The sequence below is a fragment of the Thunnus thynnus genome, chromosome 3, assembly GCF_963924715.1.
Source record: "Thunnus thynnus chromosome 3, fThuThy2.1, whole genome shotgun sequence".
Classification (NCBI taxonomy): domain Eukaryota; kingdom Metazoa; phylum Chordata; class Actinopteri; order Scombriformes; family Scombridae; genus Thunnus; species Thunnus thynnus.
Genome location: NC_089519.1, coordinates 5230550 through 5242356, shown reverse-complemented (window position 1 = coordinate 5242356; position 11807 = coordinate 5230550). Strand labels below are relative to the sequence as shown.

At 38.4% G+C, this 11807-nt stretch overlaps 2 protein-coding genes across 2 annotated transcripts; one reads left to right on the top strand and one right to left on the bottom strand.

The window, feature by feature from the left end:
• The first annotated feature begins 2844 nt into the window (after positions 1-2844).
• nsmce1 (NSE1 homolog, SMC5-SMC6 complex component) lies at positions 2845-7604 on the top strand. Its single transcript, XM_067582001.1, has 8 exons — positions 2845-3002; positions 4001-4132; positions 4364-4485; positions 4729-4806; positions 4887-5033; positions 5539-5655; positions 7057-7183; positions 7472-7604. Exons 2-8 carry the CDS (start codon positions 4015-4017, stop codon positions 7504-7506), a joined length of 744 nt encoding a protein of 247 aa, XP_067438102.1. The 5' UTR covers positions 2845-3002; positions 4001-4014; the 3' UTR covers positions 7507-7604.
• A 692-nt stretch (positions 7605-8296) lies between these two features.
• Positions 8297-10085, bottom strand: LOC137175996 (trace amine-associated receptor 13c-like). Its single transcript, XM_067581987.1, has one exon. The coding sequence runs from the start codon at positions 9594-9596 to the stop codon at positions 8604-8606; it is 993 nt and encodes a 330-aa protein (XP_067438088.1). The 5' UTR covers positions 9597-10085; the 3' UTR covers positions 8297-8603.
• Between the last annotated feature and the right edge of the window lie 1722 nt (positions 10086-11807).

Genomic DNA, 11807 nt, shown 5'->3' with positions numbered 1-11807 from the left:
ATAATGATCTTATATAATGATGTATTTGCAATATGTACCATAATTCTGATTATGGGAGGAGGGCATCATATCATTTCAGACAGCCAATCATTGTAAGACATGTGCCTTGCTGTAAACTATAAGAAGTGACTGAATTTTGAGTCCGGGGAGAGAGTAGTTAATCTTTCCTGACCTCCATAACTAAGTAAATCTCTCTCTGAAATGTAATGTACATTATATTTCTTAATTACATCATTTCTTCAAACTCGTCAAATGCTTTGTGTGTTTTATTCTTGAGTGCTTACAGGTAATTTCCACCACATAGACCATTCCGATTTGTAAATGTTAGTGCTGTGTAATACAATCTCCATATATTAGTTTATACTTGGGACAATGTCTGGCTCTTCCTTCTCTACATGGAGGGAGCAGAAACATTTTGTTTTTATATAATAGTTCTAGTTCTGGTTGTTCCCTAAATTAAGTTGACACATTGTTTATTTCTTTTAGTTATCATTTTGTTGGCTGGAGGAAGGAATGTTAGCCAGAAAGAAGAGTTTGGACAGGATGAAGGTTTTGACTATATTTATTCTTGATTGTAATTAGTATCTTTGTTTTCTCATTTCTGCACATCATCTTTAATTTCACACAATTTTTCTTCCAGTTTCTTTCACCACAGTCTCAGTTACAGATTCTAAGACTTTCTTGTTTGATTTGAATGTTAATATTTTGTCTGTCAATCTCTCCTCCAATCCAAACTCCTCCATTTTGGCATGATTTAGATCTGCTCCAGAAGCTTGTTCATACAGATGTAAGAGACTGTTTAAAATATCCATCTCAGCTTGATTTTTAATAGTGATAGTAATTTCATAGTAATCCAGCCATCTGAGTTGATGCTTTTGATTAAAGGACTTTTTGCTAGAATGTATAGAGCAGCTCTCAGGGGACAGCCCTGCGCCACTCGTCTGTCATTTACATTTACACAAACACTTGATTTAGCATACAGACATCTGATCATTTGAATAAAACCATCAGGAAAGATATATGCTTTCATTGTTGACCAGAGATTATCTCTGGAAATATAATCAAATGCTTGTTTTAAATCAAGACCATTAATGTAAAAATCTTCTGCTTCCTTAGATTTGTGTATCATTTCTCTTAAAACACAAAGATTGTCCCACATTACCCATCCTTTGATTGCATATTTGTTGTTTATCTATAATTTCATCTAAAATATGATTTAGTCTGTTCATAATTATGTTAGAAAATATTTTATAGTCAGTATTCATAATTGTCAGATGTCTGTAATTATCTATATCAGAATCATCACCAATAAACACAAAACACCTTGATAAAAGGAGTCTCCCATACAGCCTCAGTGCAAACCTTCATTATACATAGACGTGAGCAGGTTTAAGACTTCATCAATATAAAACTGATCAAACTCAGTGTGCTATTCCCAACATTTAACTGTTTGATGGCCTGAAACACCTCGTCCTTTCTTATTTCACCAAAAAGTGAAGTAAAGTTTGAGCTGTATGAAGGGACAGTCTTTAAAAACTGATTTATTAATGTGTCATACTTTTTAGTTTGAAGAAATTCTTTATCTTATATTTTAGCATTTCCCATAATTTAATATCAGATTAGTTAGTATATTTATTTGGGTTATTTGATTAATTTCCTGTTTTAATTCTGTTATTAATTCTTTGTAAACTCTGTGTGTTAAGTTTCCAGAATCCTCTGTTAACTGAAGCTCCAGATAACAAAGACGTTTTCAGAGATGATCTGAGAAATCTTATAAAATTGTACCATAATTAGATACCTTAAAATTTGACAATACATATAGTCTATCAATGTGTGTTTTCGTTTTAGAATTGAACCTAGTAAAATCAGTCCTGAAGGGTTTAATGGCTCCATAAACATCAGGTAAATTTGCTTCTTCACAGATTTCTTATAAAATTTTACCCTCTGAACTCAGTTTAAACACAGAACTGCTGACACGGTCTTTCTCTTCAGTTACAGTATTGATATCACCACATAAAATAATACTATATCCTACCCTCATTAGTTCTCTAAGTCTCTTAAATAACTGGCTTTTCTTTTGAGTATCTCAGGGATGGACTTTCTTGGTCTAAATTCTAACACAGATTGTTAATCTAAGGAATTGGACGAATCTTTTGCATGTGATTTTTATTCTTCTGTTTTCACCTCCTGTTTTTAAGTCCTCCTTATGATGAAGACAATTTCTACCTTCTTTACCATTTAATGAATCGATCATAAGGTCAATTATCAGGCTCTAAAACTGAAAATATTCCCAGAATCAAGAAATTTAAAAACATAAAAACATTTTGTTGAAATTCAGAAGGTGAAAATTATCACAAAAAAAACATTGCTAAAAGCTAAAGGGGCTGTGCTACTCTTTTGATTCAGGGATCTCATCAGGGATGAGACATAGGCCTTGACCTGTTATGAATCCAGTGTCCTGATACTGGGGTGCTGGAGTTATTCTGGATTAATGATGTCAGTAACTGTCTATATGTACAGGATCTAAACTGACTCACTGTTGTGTGTTTCACAACATTGCACAACATGTCCTTGCTCCTTGTTCATCAACAATGCTGGTGACCATCATGGTTTGTAGTTTTATTGGCGTCATTAAGGTCTTCGATTTTATTGTAGTGGCCTTCAGTCCAAAATGGCGGAGGCGTACCTCCGCTGCAGTGTGCTGATGTTGACGACCAATTAGCTTTCACCCTTTTCAATGTAAGTTCTTTGCTGGAGCTGTCATATTTCGCGGGACCCGCGTGTACGCGGTATCCATGGGAACGCAGCCGTCGAGGCTTCCGTCGAGGCTTTCGTCATACGGAAGTGGGTGTGGCCATGGGTTTCATCTAAACGGTCGCAAAGACGATTCACAATAGAAGCATCCTGATAATAAGGAAACAGAGACGGAAACTTACCGATGACGGACACGTTATTCTTTCGGATGCTGGAAATATCCCAACGTCTTGTGTGTGTATAAAACTGTGAGTGTTCAATTCTTGTCATTTGTGCGTAAAGTGATATATCGTATGTTGTGTAAAATACAGGATCTGCTGTTGTTGCTAGCTAACTGTTGATGTTAGCTCTGTAGAAACCTGTAATGTTAATCGTATCATACTACGTTGATAGTTAACGTTGTGTGTAAACGGGGCTGGTAATTGCTGCACATATGTTATATTAAGTGAAGTGTTTGTTTACTAGCACTGCCTCGTTCATTCCCGAGATGTTTCTGAAGCATGTCACACTGTTTATTGATACTGTGTGGAAGTTTCAAAACTTTTCTGCCGCGACTCATCCACGCATGCGCAGTTGATATTTGATAGTAGGGCGATTGAGATATCCTATTTTTTTACGTTCTCTCTTTTGCATTAAATTATTATTATATTATCATAACTGTGCCTTAACTTAAATATGCATATACGGGTGGATCTGTAATTATGTGCATATTCATAGGTATATGTATGCATTTATATATGTGTATATGATATATGCATATTCAACAGTGTTTATTATTTTCATTCCAGAGCCACATTATTGCACTTTGGAAATTACTAGTCTGTGTGTGTGTGTGTGTGTGTGTGTGTGTGTGTGTGTGTGTGTGTGTATGTGTGTGTATGTGTGTGTGTGTGTGTGTGTGTGTGTGTGAGATGTTCTGTATGTGGTGAAGAAGCCTGATTATAAAGTTCTGAACTTAAACTCCATCTCTCCGTCTCTTACTGTACATCCTGCAGCGTGGTTCAATCTAGTAATGAGGGCTTCATTAGCCAGCCATTCAGATGGGTGAGAGCTTCCAGAAGCTGACCGGAGTTTTCAATAGTAGTACATAGTATTTTAAGGTCAAACACTTTGATAGCTGTGACAGCAGAGATTGCAGGCCAGCACCACTCTTACAGAGTGTGGTATTCATCTGTCTCATTTAACATTGCTTTACTTAAAGAACCATTTCTCCATATAGTTGTTGAAGTTTGTTCTGTGTGTTTAGGTCAGTCTGCAGCCATGTCACGACAGATGGATGATAGCCATCGAAGATTCTTACAAACCATGATGGTCAATGGCATCGTTGATGAACAAGGGGCAAGGACACTCTATCAGCGTTGTTGTGAAACACACAACAGTGAGTCATTTTAGATCTTGTTCATATAGACAGTTACTGAAATCATTAATCCAGAATAACTCAATATTTCATGTTTTATAGCCTGATAATTGACCTTACAATTGGTTCATTAAATGGTAAAGAACGTAGAAATTGTGGTCATCATAATGAAGGATGAACAGAAGAATAAAAATCATATGCAAAGGATTTGGCCAATTCCTTAGACTAACAATCTGTGTCTTCCTCTTGCAGCACAGCATGCTCCTGACAGACTGGATGACTTCATTGATACCATCAACTCAAAGCTGCAGCCCATGTTCATGCAGATTAGAAAAGGAATGTCTGAAGACAACGGTCACCAGCACTACGCTTTGGTTAGTGATGTTTATTGCAGTGCTCGGCCTGTGTGATCAAGTTTATGTCCTACTAAGTGACTGAGGCACAATTATTTCACAACAAATAAAGCCTGTCTCTGTCAGAAGGGAAGTGGGAGTGCATCAAATTCAATTTCAAAGTAATGAGCTGATTTATGAATCCATAATATAGGAGGAAGGTTGTCTGCATTAAAGGTATGCTGAGCCACCAGGAGGCATTATTAATTACAATTTCCTGTCCAGGTCAACATGGCTGAGACTGATGTCACCAGAATGTCGTCAGATTATGCAGATAATGAGCTGGAGCTGTTCAGGAAAACGGTGAGTTAAATTAGCTGCTTTAAAACCTGTATTTCTTAGTAGAAATTGTGTCATGACTTACGTCAGCTGGTCTGATTCAGGTGGACCTGATCGTGAGCTCTGAAACTGGCAAGGCCTCCTCCACTGACATTCTGAATAGCGCTGACACCCTGACGTCCAAAAAGCTGAAGAAGAGCGAGACAGAGCACCTCTTGAACCGACTGGTGCATGACAAGTGGCTCAGCGAGGTAAAATACAGCATCTCCACCAGGATTTCACATTTTTGGTGATGTGCTCTCTGCTCCAGTTTCTGCTAACTGCAGGCACTCTGTGCAGACAGAAAGCTATAAGATATAATATATAATATAATATATTCAGTTCAAGGGCACTGTATTAATAGATTTAACTACTGATCACCACTAGAAATTTAGGTCACTGAAGCAGAAAAATTTTTTGTGATTCAATCTGGTGAAAGCTGCAAAATATTTATAACAAAAATAAAAAAGTCACATTCATAAATCCAAAATGTGCTGTTGGAACCAAGAAGCAATATGAGAAATTAATCAACACAATTAATCATACTACAATTGCTACAAAGTCTAGATTCATTTCTCAGAAACAGTTTACATGACGTTCATACATCTCTTCATCAAATGATATATTTCCTGTCCCTTAACTGTGTTACCCGACCACATCTGGCTCCCACTGTGTTGATTTATATGGTTTGTAATTGATTTCTGTTGATTCATACAGAAACGGGGTGAATACACCTTGTCCACCAGAGGTATCATTGAGATGGAACCATACATCCGCACAATGTATCAAGACCAGGTCAAAGTCTGCCACATCTGTCATTACATTGCTTTCCAGGTAAACGTTCCTCTGTTGATTATCAACTTTTTAACGTCCCCCTTGTTCCCCTCAAATACCTGAATGGGGTAAAGTTCTGTCATTTATACACTTTCTAAGGCCCTGTTCACACCTGGCATTAACATATGTAATATTATTAATATATATATATATATATTTAACAAATATAGAGTTATATGCAGCAGTCTCCCCACAGCTGTGTCTCCCCATTGAGAGACACTGTGCACATTTATGCACGAGGAACAGCAGCATAACTTTATTGATTATTTAAATCTCCCGACACGTAGACAGGATCAGTGAGGATCTAATGGTGATTAATGTTCTGTGTTCTACACATCCAATATATCAGCTGTGACACACACAGTCCAGGTTCATACAGTGAAACTGGAGTAAAGCAGTCGTCCTCCTGAGAAATCCTGAGCTCATTATGTTGAGCAGCGCAGCAAGTTATTTTCTGGTTTTGGTTTAATTTCTAATCCAATCGCCGATTTGAAGAGGAAAACGGGTTAGGGGAAGATTTCAGCTTTTTTAATTCACACGAAAAACAGAAAAACAAAATAATGCATTTGTTTATCATATAATCAAACAAGTTGAACACAACTTTGGACGGAGGGTACCCAGACTGGGAGGCTGCAATTCAATTCCTGTGCCTAGTGTGCTGGGAACTAGAGGACGTCGAGATGTTGAGTAGGTGGTCCATCAATGTGGCCCAGGACATGTTCATACTGCGAAAAGAATGTGGCCAAATGTGGCTCAGACCACCTCCGAATATGGTCTGAGCGATCGGATCTCAATAAGTCCTCAATGCGTCTCGGGTGTGTTCACACTTGTACTTAGCACCGTCCACTTGTGATCAGATCACCCGAGACGCATGTTAATGCCAGGTGTAAACAGGGCCTACTACTCATTTCCTTCAATCACTACTATAAAGTAGACAAGCCATTCCTTACTGGTGAGAACTATTTTTTCTTAAAGACACTATCTCATACAATTTTTTGTATTTGAAAGGCAGTGACATTATAGATATCTGTGTTTTTGGTTGTGACTATAGGAGTCTGAAACCAGATGTTTTAATGAAATGAATTAAATAAATTAAATAATTTTATTGTTTGAAGCCATCTGGAGATAAGCACATGAGGAGTAAAAGTAATTATGATTATAGCGTAAAGAAGGCTACACAGACTTGTCCTTGAGTACATGAATATGAATGACCAATAATTTACTCTTTAAATAGTACTATCTGGGATATTTAAGCTGCAGCTGTTAAATTTGCATTGCTCTTGTATAAGGTGACTGTGAGTTTTGCTTTAGTCCAGCTAATGTGTGTAAAAGACATTTATTCCAAATGAGTTTGCTCACAGTATTAGTCTGATCTGATTGATATCTTGTTTTTTTTTTTAGTGCCAAATATGTGAGAATCCTACATGTGGCATAAAAATACACAACCCATGTGTGGCCAGATACTTCAAAGGAAGATCAGAGCCACGGTGTCCAGCTTGTGATGACTTTTGGCCACATGAAATCCCTGGTATTTATTATTTATTTATACATGCACATATTACACCTACAGGAATTACACAGATGCACTTTAAAAGTCCATCTTTTTCCTGCATGCTTGATGAAAAACAACCTTCCAGCTCCATCCCAAAGAGATTTTACTTTGCAAGGAAAACGATGCATGTTTAATTTTTCAATATATTGATATACCGCTGGAATTGTCTGATTTATGTAAGATAAATGCATGAAAGAACATTTTCTGCCATTCTAAATATTATCTTATGTATAATTCACATATTATTTGATCTGTTCATTACAGAAGTCAGACGGCCCAAATCTCACTCCAGAAGATGAGGACTTCAGTACCAAATGTGTTTTTTATTTGTTGAAATTGTTAAGTATCATTTTAACAAAAGTTTGTAATAAACCTGCTACAGTAATATAAATTTCAATCATCGTTTTCATCATTTTCTCTACAAAAATAAATGAGAATGTGTCGCACTGACAATGTCTTTATCATCAGATCAAGGATCTAGTTCTTGATCTGATGATAAAGACATTTAAAAAGACAGAAGTCAAACCTCATTATCACAAGGACGTTAATAGTTTAACCAAACTAGGGGAGACATAAGATATCATAAAGTCTGCTGTTAAACATTTTACAACATATCTCCCCTAAACATTTGCTAAATTTTGAGCTAATGTGAAAAGGCACCTCTGTTCAGTAGAATCATGGTATAAAATGTGAGCTTTTTCTCTAAAACTGAACTACTCCGAAAGTAACAGTTTGAGTCACATTTGCTAAAATCAGAAGTGAATTATCTGCTCATGACATTTAGCAAACGTTAGCATAAACAGAGCCAAAACCACTCAGTAGAAAATTTCACCTGTCCTGAACCCGTCAGTGTCAGCTGGTCTGTTCAAGTCCATCTAGGTTCAGAATTACAGGTAAACAACATACTGTGTTGAATGTTTTTAAAGAAAAGACTGTATGGGAAGGGTCAACTTGTTTAGTAAAACTGTTTTCATTATTACAAAATCTGATGACTATCTTCTCTTTTAATCATCAATACTTTGTACTATAAAATGCCCATTACAATTTCCAAAGCTTCAAATCCCTTTTTTTTGTTTGACAATAAAAAATAGTCCAAAATCCAAAGACATTCAGTTTACTGTATAATGTAAAACTAAGAAAAGCAGCAAGTTCTCACATTTAAGAAGCCGAAATTATTAAATGTTTGGCATTATTACTTCATAAATGACTTTGATATTTCAGTTCTATGGTACATGTATGCTGAGTCCTAATTTCTGACAGACTAAGATGCTGATTAGAGAGAAACTGGGACAAAAATGTAAAACATATGACCAACAGCAGTTAAATTTTGTTGAGGGTGATTTTTTTTTAGGTAATATCGGTCATGTAAATTCTACAATGTGTGTGTTTAGTGACATTAAAGTATATTTGCATGAGAAGAGTCTTGCTCAAATATCTTCAGGGTGACAATGAACTTGATAGCTTTTCTAAACCACGGGTAGAAAAAAGCATATATCAGTGGGTTCAAACAAGAATTAAAAAACAACAGCCAGGACACAAAAGCCCAAGATGGGGCACCGTTTGACATGTCCTGTCCTGCAAGTGAAGGATAGTAAAAAGGACAGACACACAGCAGAAACACAAGAATCACAATACCCAGAGTCCTGGCTGCTTTCTTCTCTGATTTCGTTGCTGTGACTTTTACGGTGCCGTTGGGGACGGCTGAAATATGAGACTGCATGACACGAGCCTGAGACACCGCCACAACAAACACTCTCATGTACAGAACTAGGATGACAGCGCAGGGGCCGAGAAAAGTGAACACAAGGTCGACGGCTCCGGAGACGTGGCTAATCACAACCAAACACTCCCCATAGCAGGAGTTATGCCTGTCTGGCTCCCTAAAATGGTCTGTTAAAATCAGCCCATTATAGAAAAGTGAACAGGCCCAGCACAGACACACAGACACCTGAACTCTGCTGTGAGTGATTTTGTTGGGGTACTGCAGAGGATGACAAATAGCAACATAACGATCGATGCATATGAGCACCATGTTTCCCACCGAAGCTGAGGTGAGAGTGAAGCCGATAACGTAAGACGCAGCACACATGTGGTCACCGAGCAACCAGCAAGTCTCTATGAAACGCATAGTGTCAATGGGCATCACCAGCAGCCCAACAAGGAAGTCAGAGATGGCGAGGGAGAGGAGGATCAGGTTGGTGGGGCTGTGAAGCTGTCTGAAGTGGGAGATGGAGATGATAACCAGCAGGTTAAGAGTCACAGTGAGCACAGCGATGAAGGAGAGCAGCGCGTAGAGGATGACGGCCTTGGTTCTAGGAGGCATCGTGCCCCTGCAGGACGAGTTCAGGAGATGAGGGTAGCAGAGCTCAGCTTCTTCCAGACCCTCCATCACCTAGAGGAGAGATGATGGTCTGAACCTGCCGGGCTCAAGCAGCACTCTGATCATACGAAACATTTTGCAGCTCATTTATCTCTGACTGCACTCCTTGCTCTTCAACTCCCCAGTCATCCTCTTCATCACCGTCTCCTCTCTTCGCTGGCTTGTGTCCACTGAATCTGTACCCTCATACTTCTACCTCCTCCCTCTATTGTCAGCCTATTCCTTCTCCCTTGCGCCCTCCCTCCTCTTCCTCAACTCCCCCTTAACTTTTTCCCTCCTCCCTTTTCATCCCTGGTTACATGATGCAACATATTGCTTTCATGCAACAGATGGAGATACGAGTCTTATCGACTACAACTCACTTTCACAGATGTACTGTTTGGGTTTTGCAGTTACATGCGTTGTGACTTACTTTCAGACCAAAAACAAAGTCTCAAAAGGAGACTTGACATGCCTATTATTTTGTCTGTGGTTAGATGGAGAGAGAGATTTATTTGACCATAAGAAGTCTAACTCCCTACATACGTTTCAAGCTGTCTGGGATAAAGACATAATAAAGCTAAAAGCTCATTTCTTTCCTGTTTTCAGTGCAGAATGTTCCAGAAAACCTTAATGGTGGCTCACCATGGACCGCACAGTCGTACCGCATCAACCTTTTAAAGCCTAGAGGAAATCAGTGTCTGTAATCTGGTTTTGTGGGAAATCCATAGACATAAGTTAAGGCCTAAAGTTTCCAAAACTGGCCAACTAGCCTTCACGTTTTTATGACCGTCTCCCATTGAGTAAGAGAGCAGCACAGTCATTACAGCAGTCATATGCTGACCTGTTCTCTCCCTTGTGAGGGCAAATGACACTCAAACACCACTTTTAAACCACCCCTGGGGTTGAGTGCAAAAAAGCTACTTCACATTTCACTGTTGTAGCAGGACTGGCGGTGGACGAGGACTATAGCGCTGGGTCTTAGCCATGCTGGATCCACTCAGGTCTCATCTCTGCGGCTCTGCATGGATTTCAGTGGTTCTGAAATGACTCGGAAAATTGTTGTAAATGTATCAACGAGAGTTTTGATTATGGGTTAATTGTATCAAACATGCCAAAAGCCAAACATTCACTTTTTCACTTCTCAAAGAGAAGAATTTGCTGCTTTTATCTGTTTTATATCATTGTACTTTGAATATATTTGGCTTTTGAACTGTTGGTCAGATGTCATCTTAAGTTCTGGGAAATTTTCTCTCTTTTCTGACATTTTATAGAGAATTACAATTAGTCAACCAGATTGACAATGAAAATAATTGTAAGTCTAAGCAAAGTCTCAGAGGTTAATGCTCATTTGAAATCCCCTACTATCAATGGTCACAGCTTTAGGCCAGTTCACCACACTTTACTTTGACTGTTTGCTTCTGCTTACCTGGATAATATCATTATAGTTGTGCCTAACTATACATTGATACCTGAATAGTCATAGACACGCACAGTGTGTGGTATATGGCTTCAGCCAAGGGAAGATTTACCACCAAATATGGCCTCAAACAGACAAGAGGATGTTCATAGTGCAGACTATCTACTACCACTTTATCCCCAACTTTTGCTGACTAGTACCTCAACTGATTTCACCAACCAGGGAGCCACAGATTGAAACCAGAGTTCAGAGCAGCACCAGCACCTATCTGAGAGTGAAAGTTTACACCATATCTTTGCTCTAGGTAGCTGCATTAATTAGGATGCTCGTGCAACCATTTTGAGCTTGTCGTGTGTTTATCTGTTTATCTTTTTCCAGAGATGCCGTAGCCTCAGGATGTTAATGACACATATGGAAGTCAGTGTGGGAAGATTGTGACTCAATAGTAACAACACAGTCTAGGGCCCTGATGTTAGTTTGTTCAGGATGTGGAGCCTTGCCTCGGTGGCTCCCATTGTGTTTGCTTTATTGTGTGTTTGTGTGCTTCAGCAGGTTTGTATTAAGCTGATGTAATTGAGCTGAGAAGATACTTAATACTCCCGTCAGTGAGACAATGGTTTAAATACTCTATATTTGGCCTTTTTACTGTTCTTTAGAGCCACCTATCATCACTTTAACATTTTCTGTTTGTACTACTTTTACCTTGGTGTTGGTACAAAAACTGTGTGAGGATAAAATGTAGCAAACTGTGCATCCTCTGCTGAGAAGACAATTTCAGGGACTGATGCCTTATCAGAAGCTGATCTTGCTCATTAGACACT

What these genes read in the sequence shown, in the direction of transcription:
- nsmce1 (XM_067582001.1), top strand. Translation starts at nt 4,015, where the DNA reads ATGTCACGACAGATGGATGATAGCCATCGAAGATTCTTACAAACCATG. An exon ending in TTGTTGTGAAACACACAACA is followed by an intron (nt 4,133 to 4,363) that starts GTGAGTCATTTT and finishes TTCCTCTTGCAG; the next exon opens with CACAGCATGCTCCTGACAGA. An exon ending in GTCATTACATTGCTTTCCAG is followed by an intron (nt 5,656 to 7,056) that starts GTAAACGTTCCT and finishes TTTTTTTTTTAG; the next exon opens with TGCCAAATATGTGAGAATCC.
- LOC137175996 (XM_067581987.1), bottom strand. Translation starts at nt 9,596, where the DNA reads ATGGAGGGTCTGGAAGAAGCTGAGCTCTGCTACCCTCATCTCCTGAAC.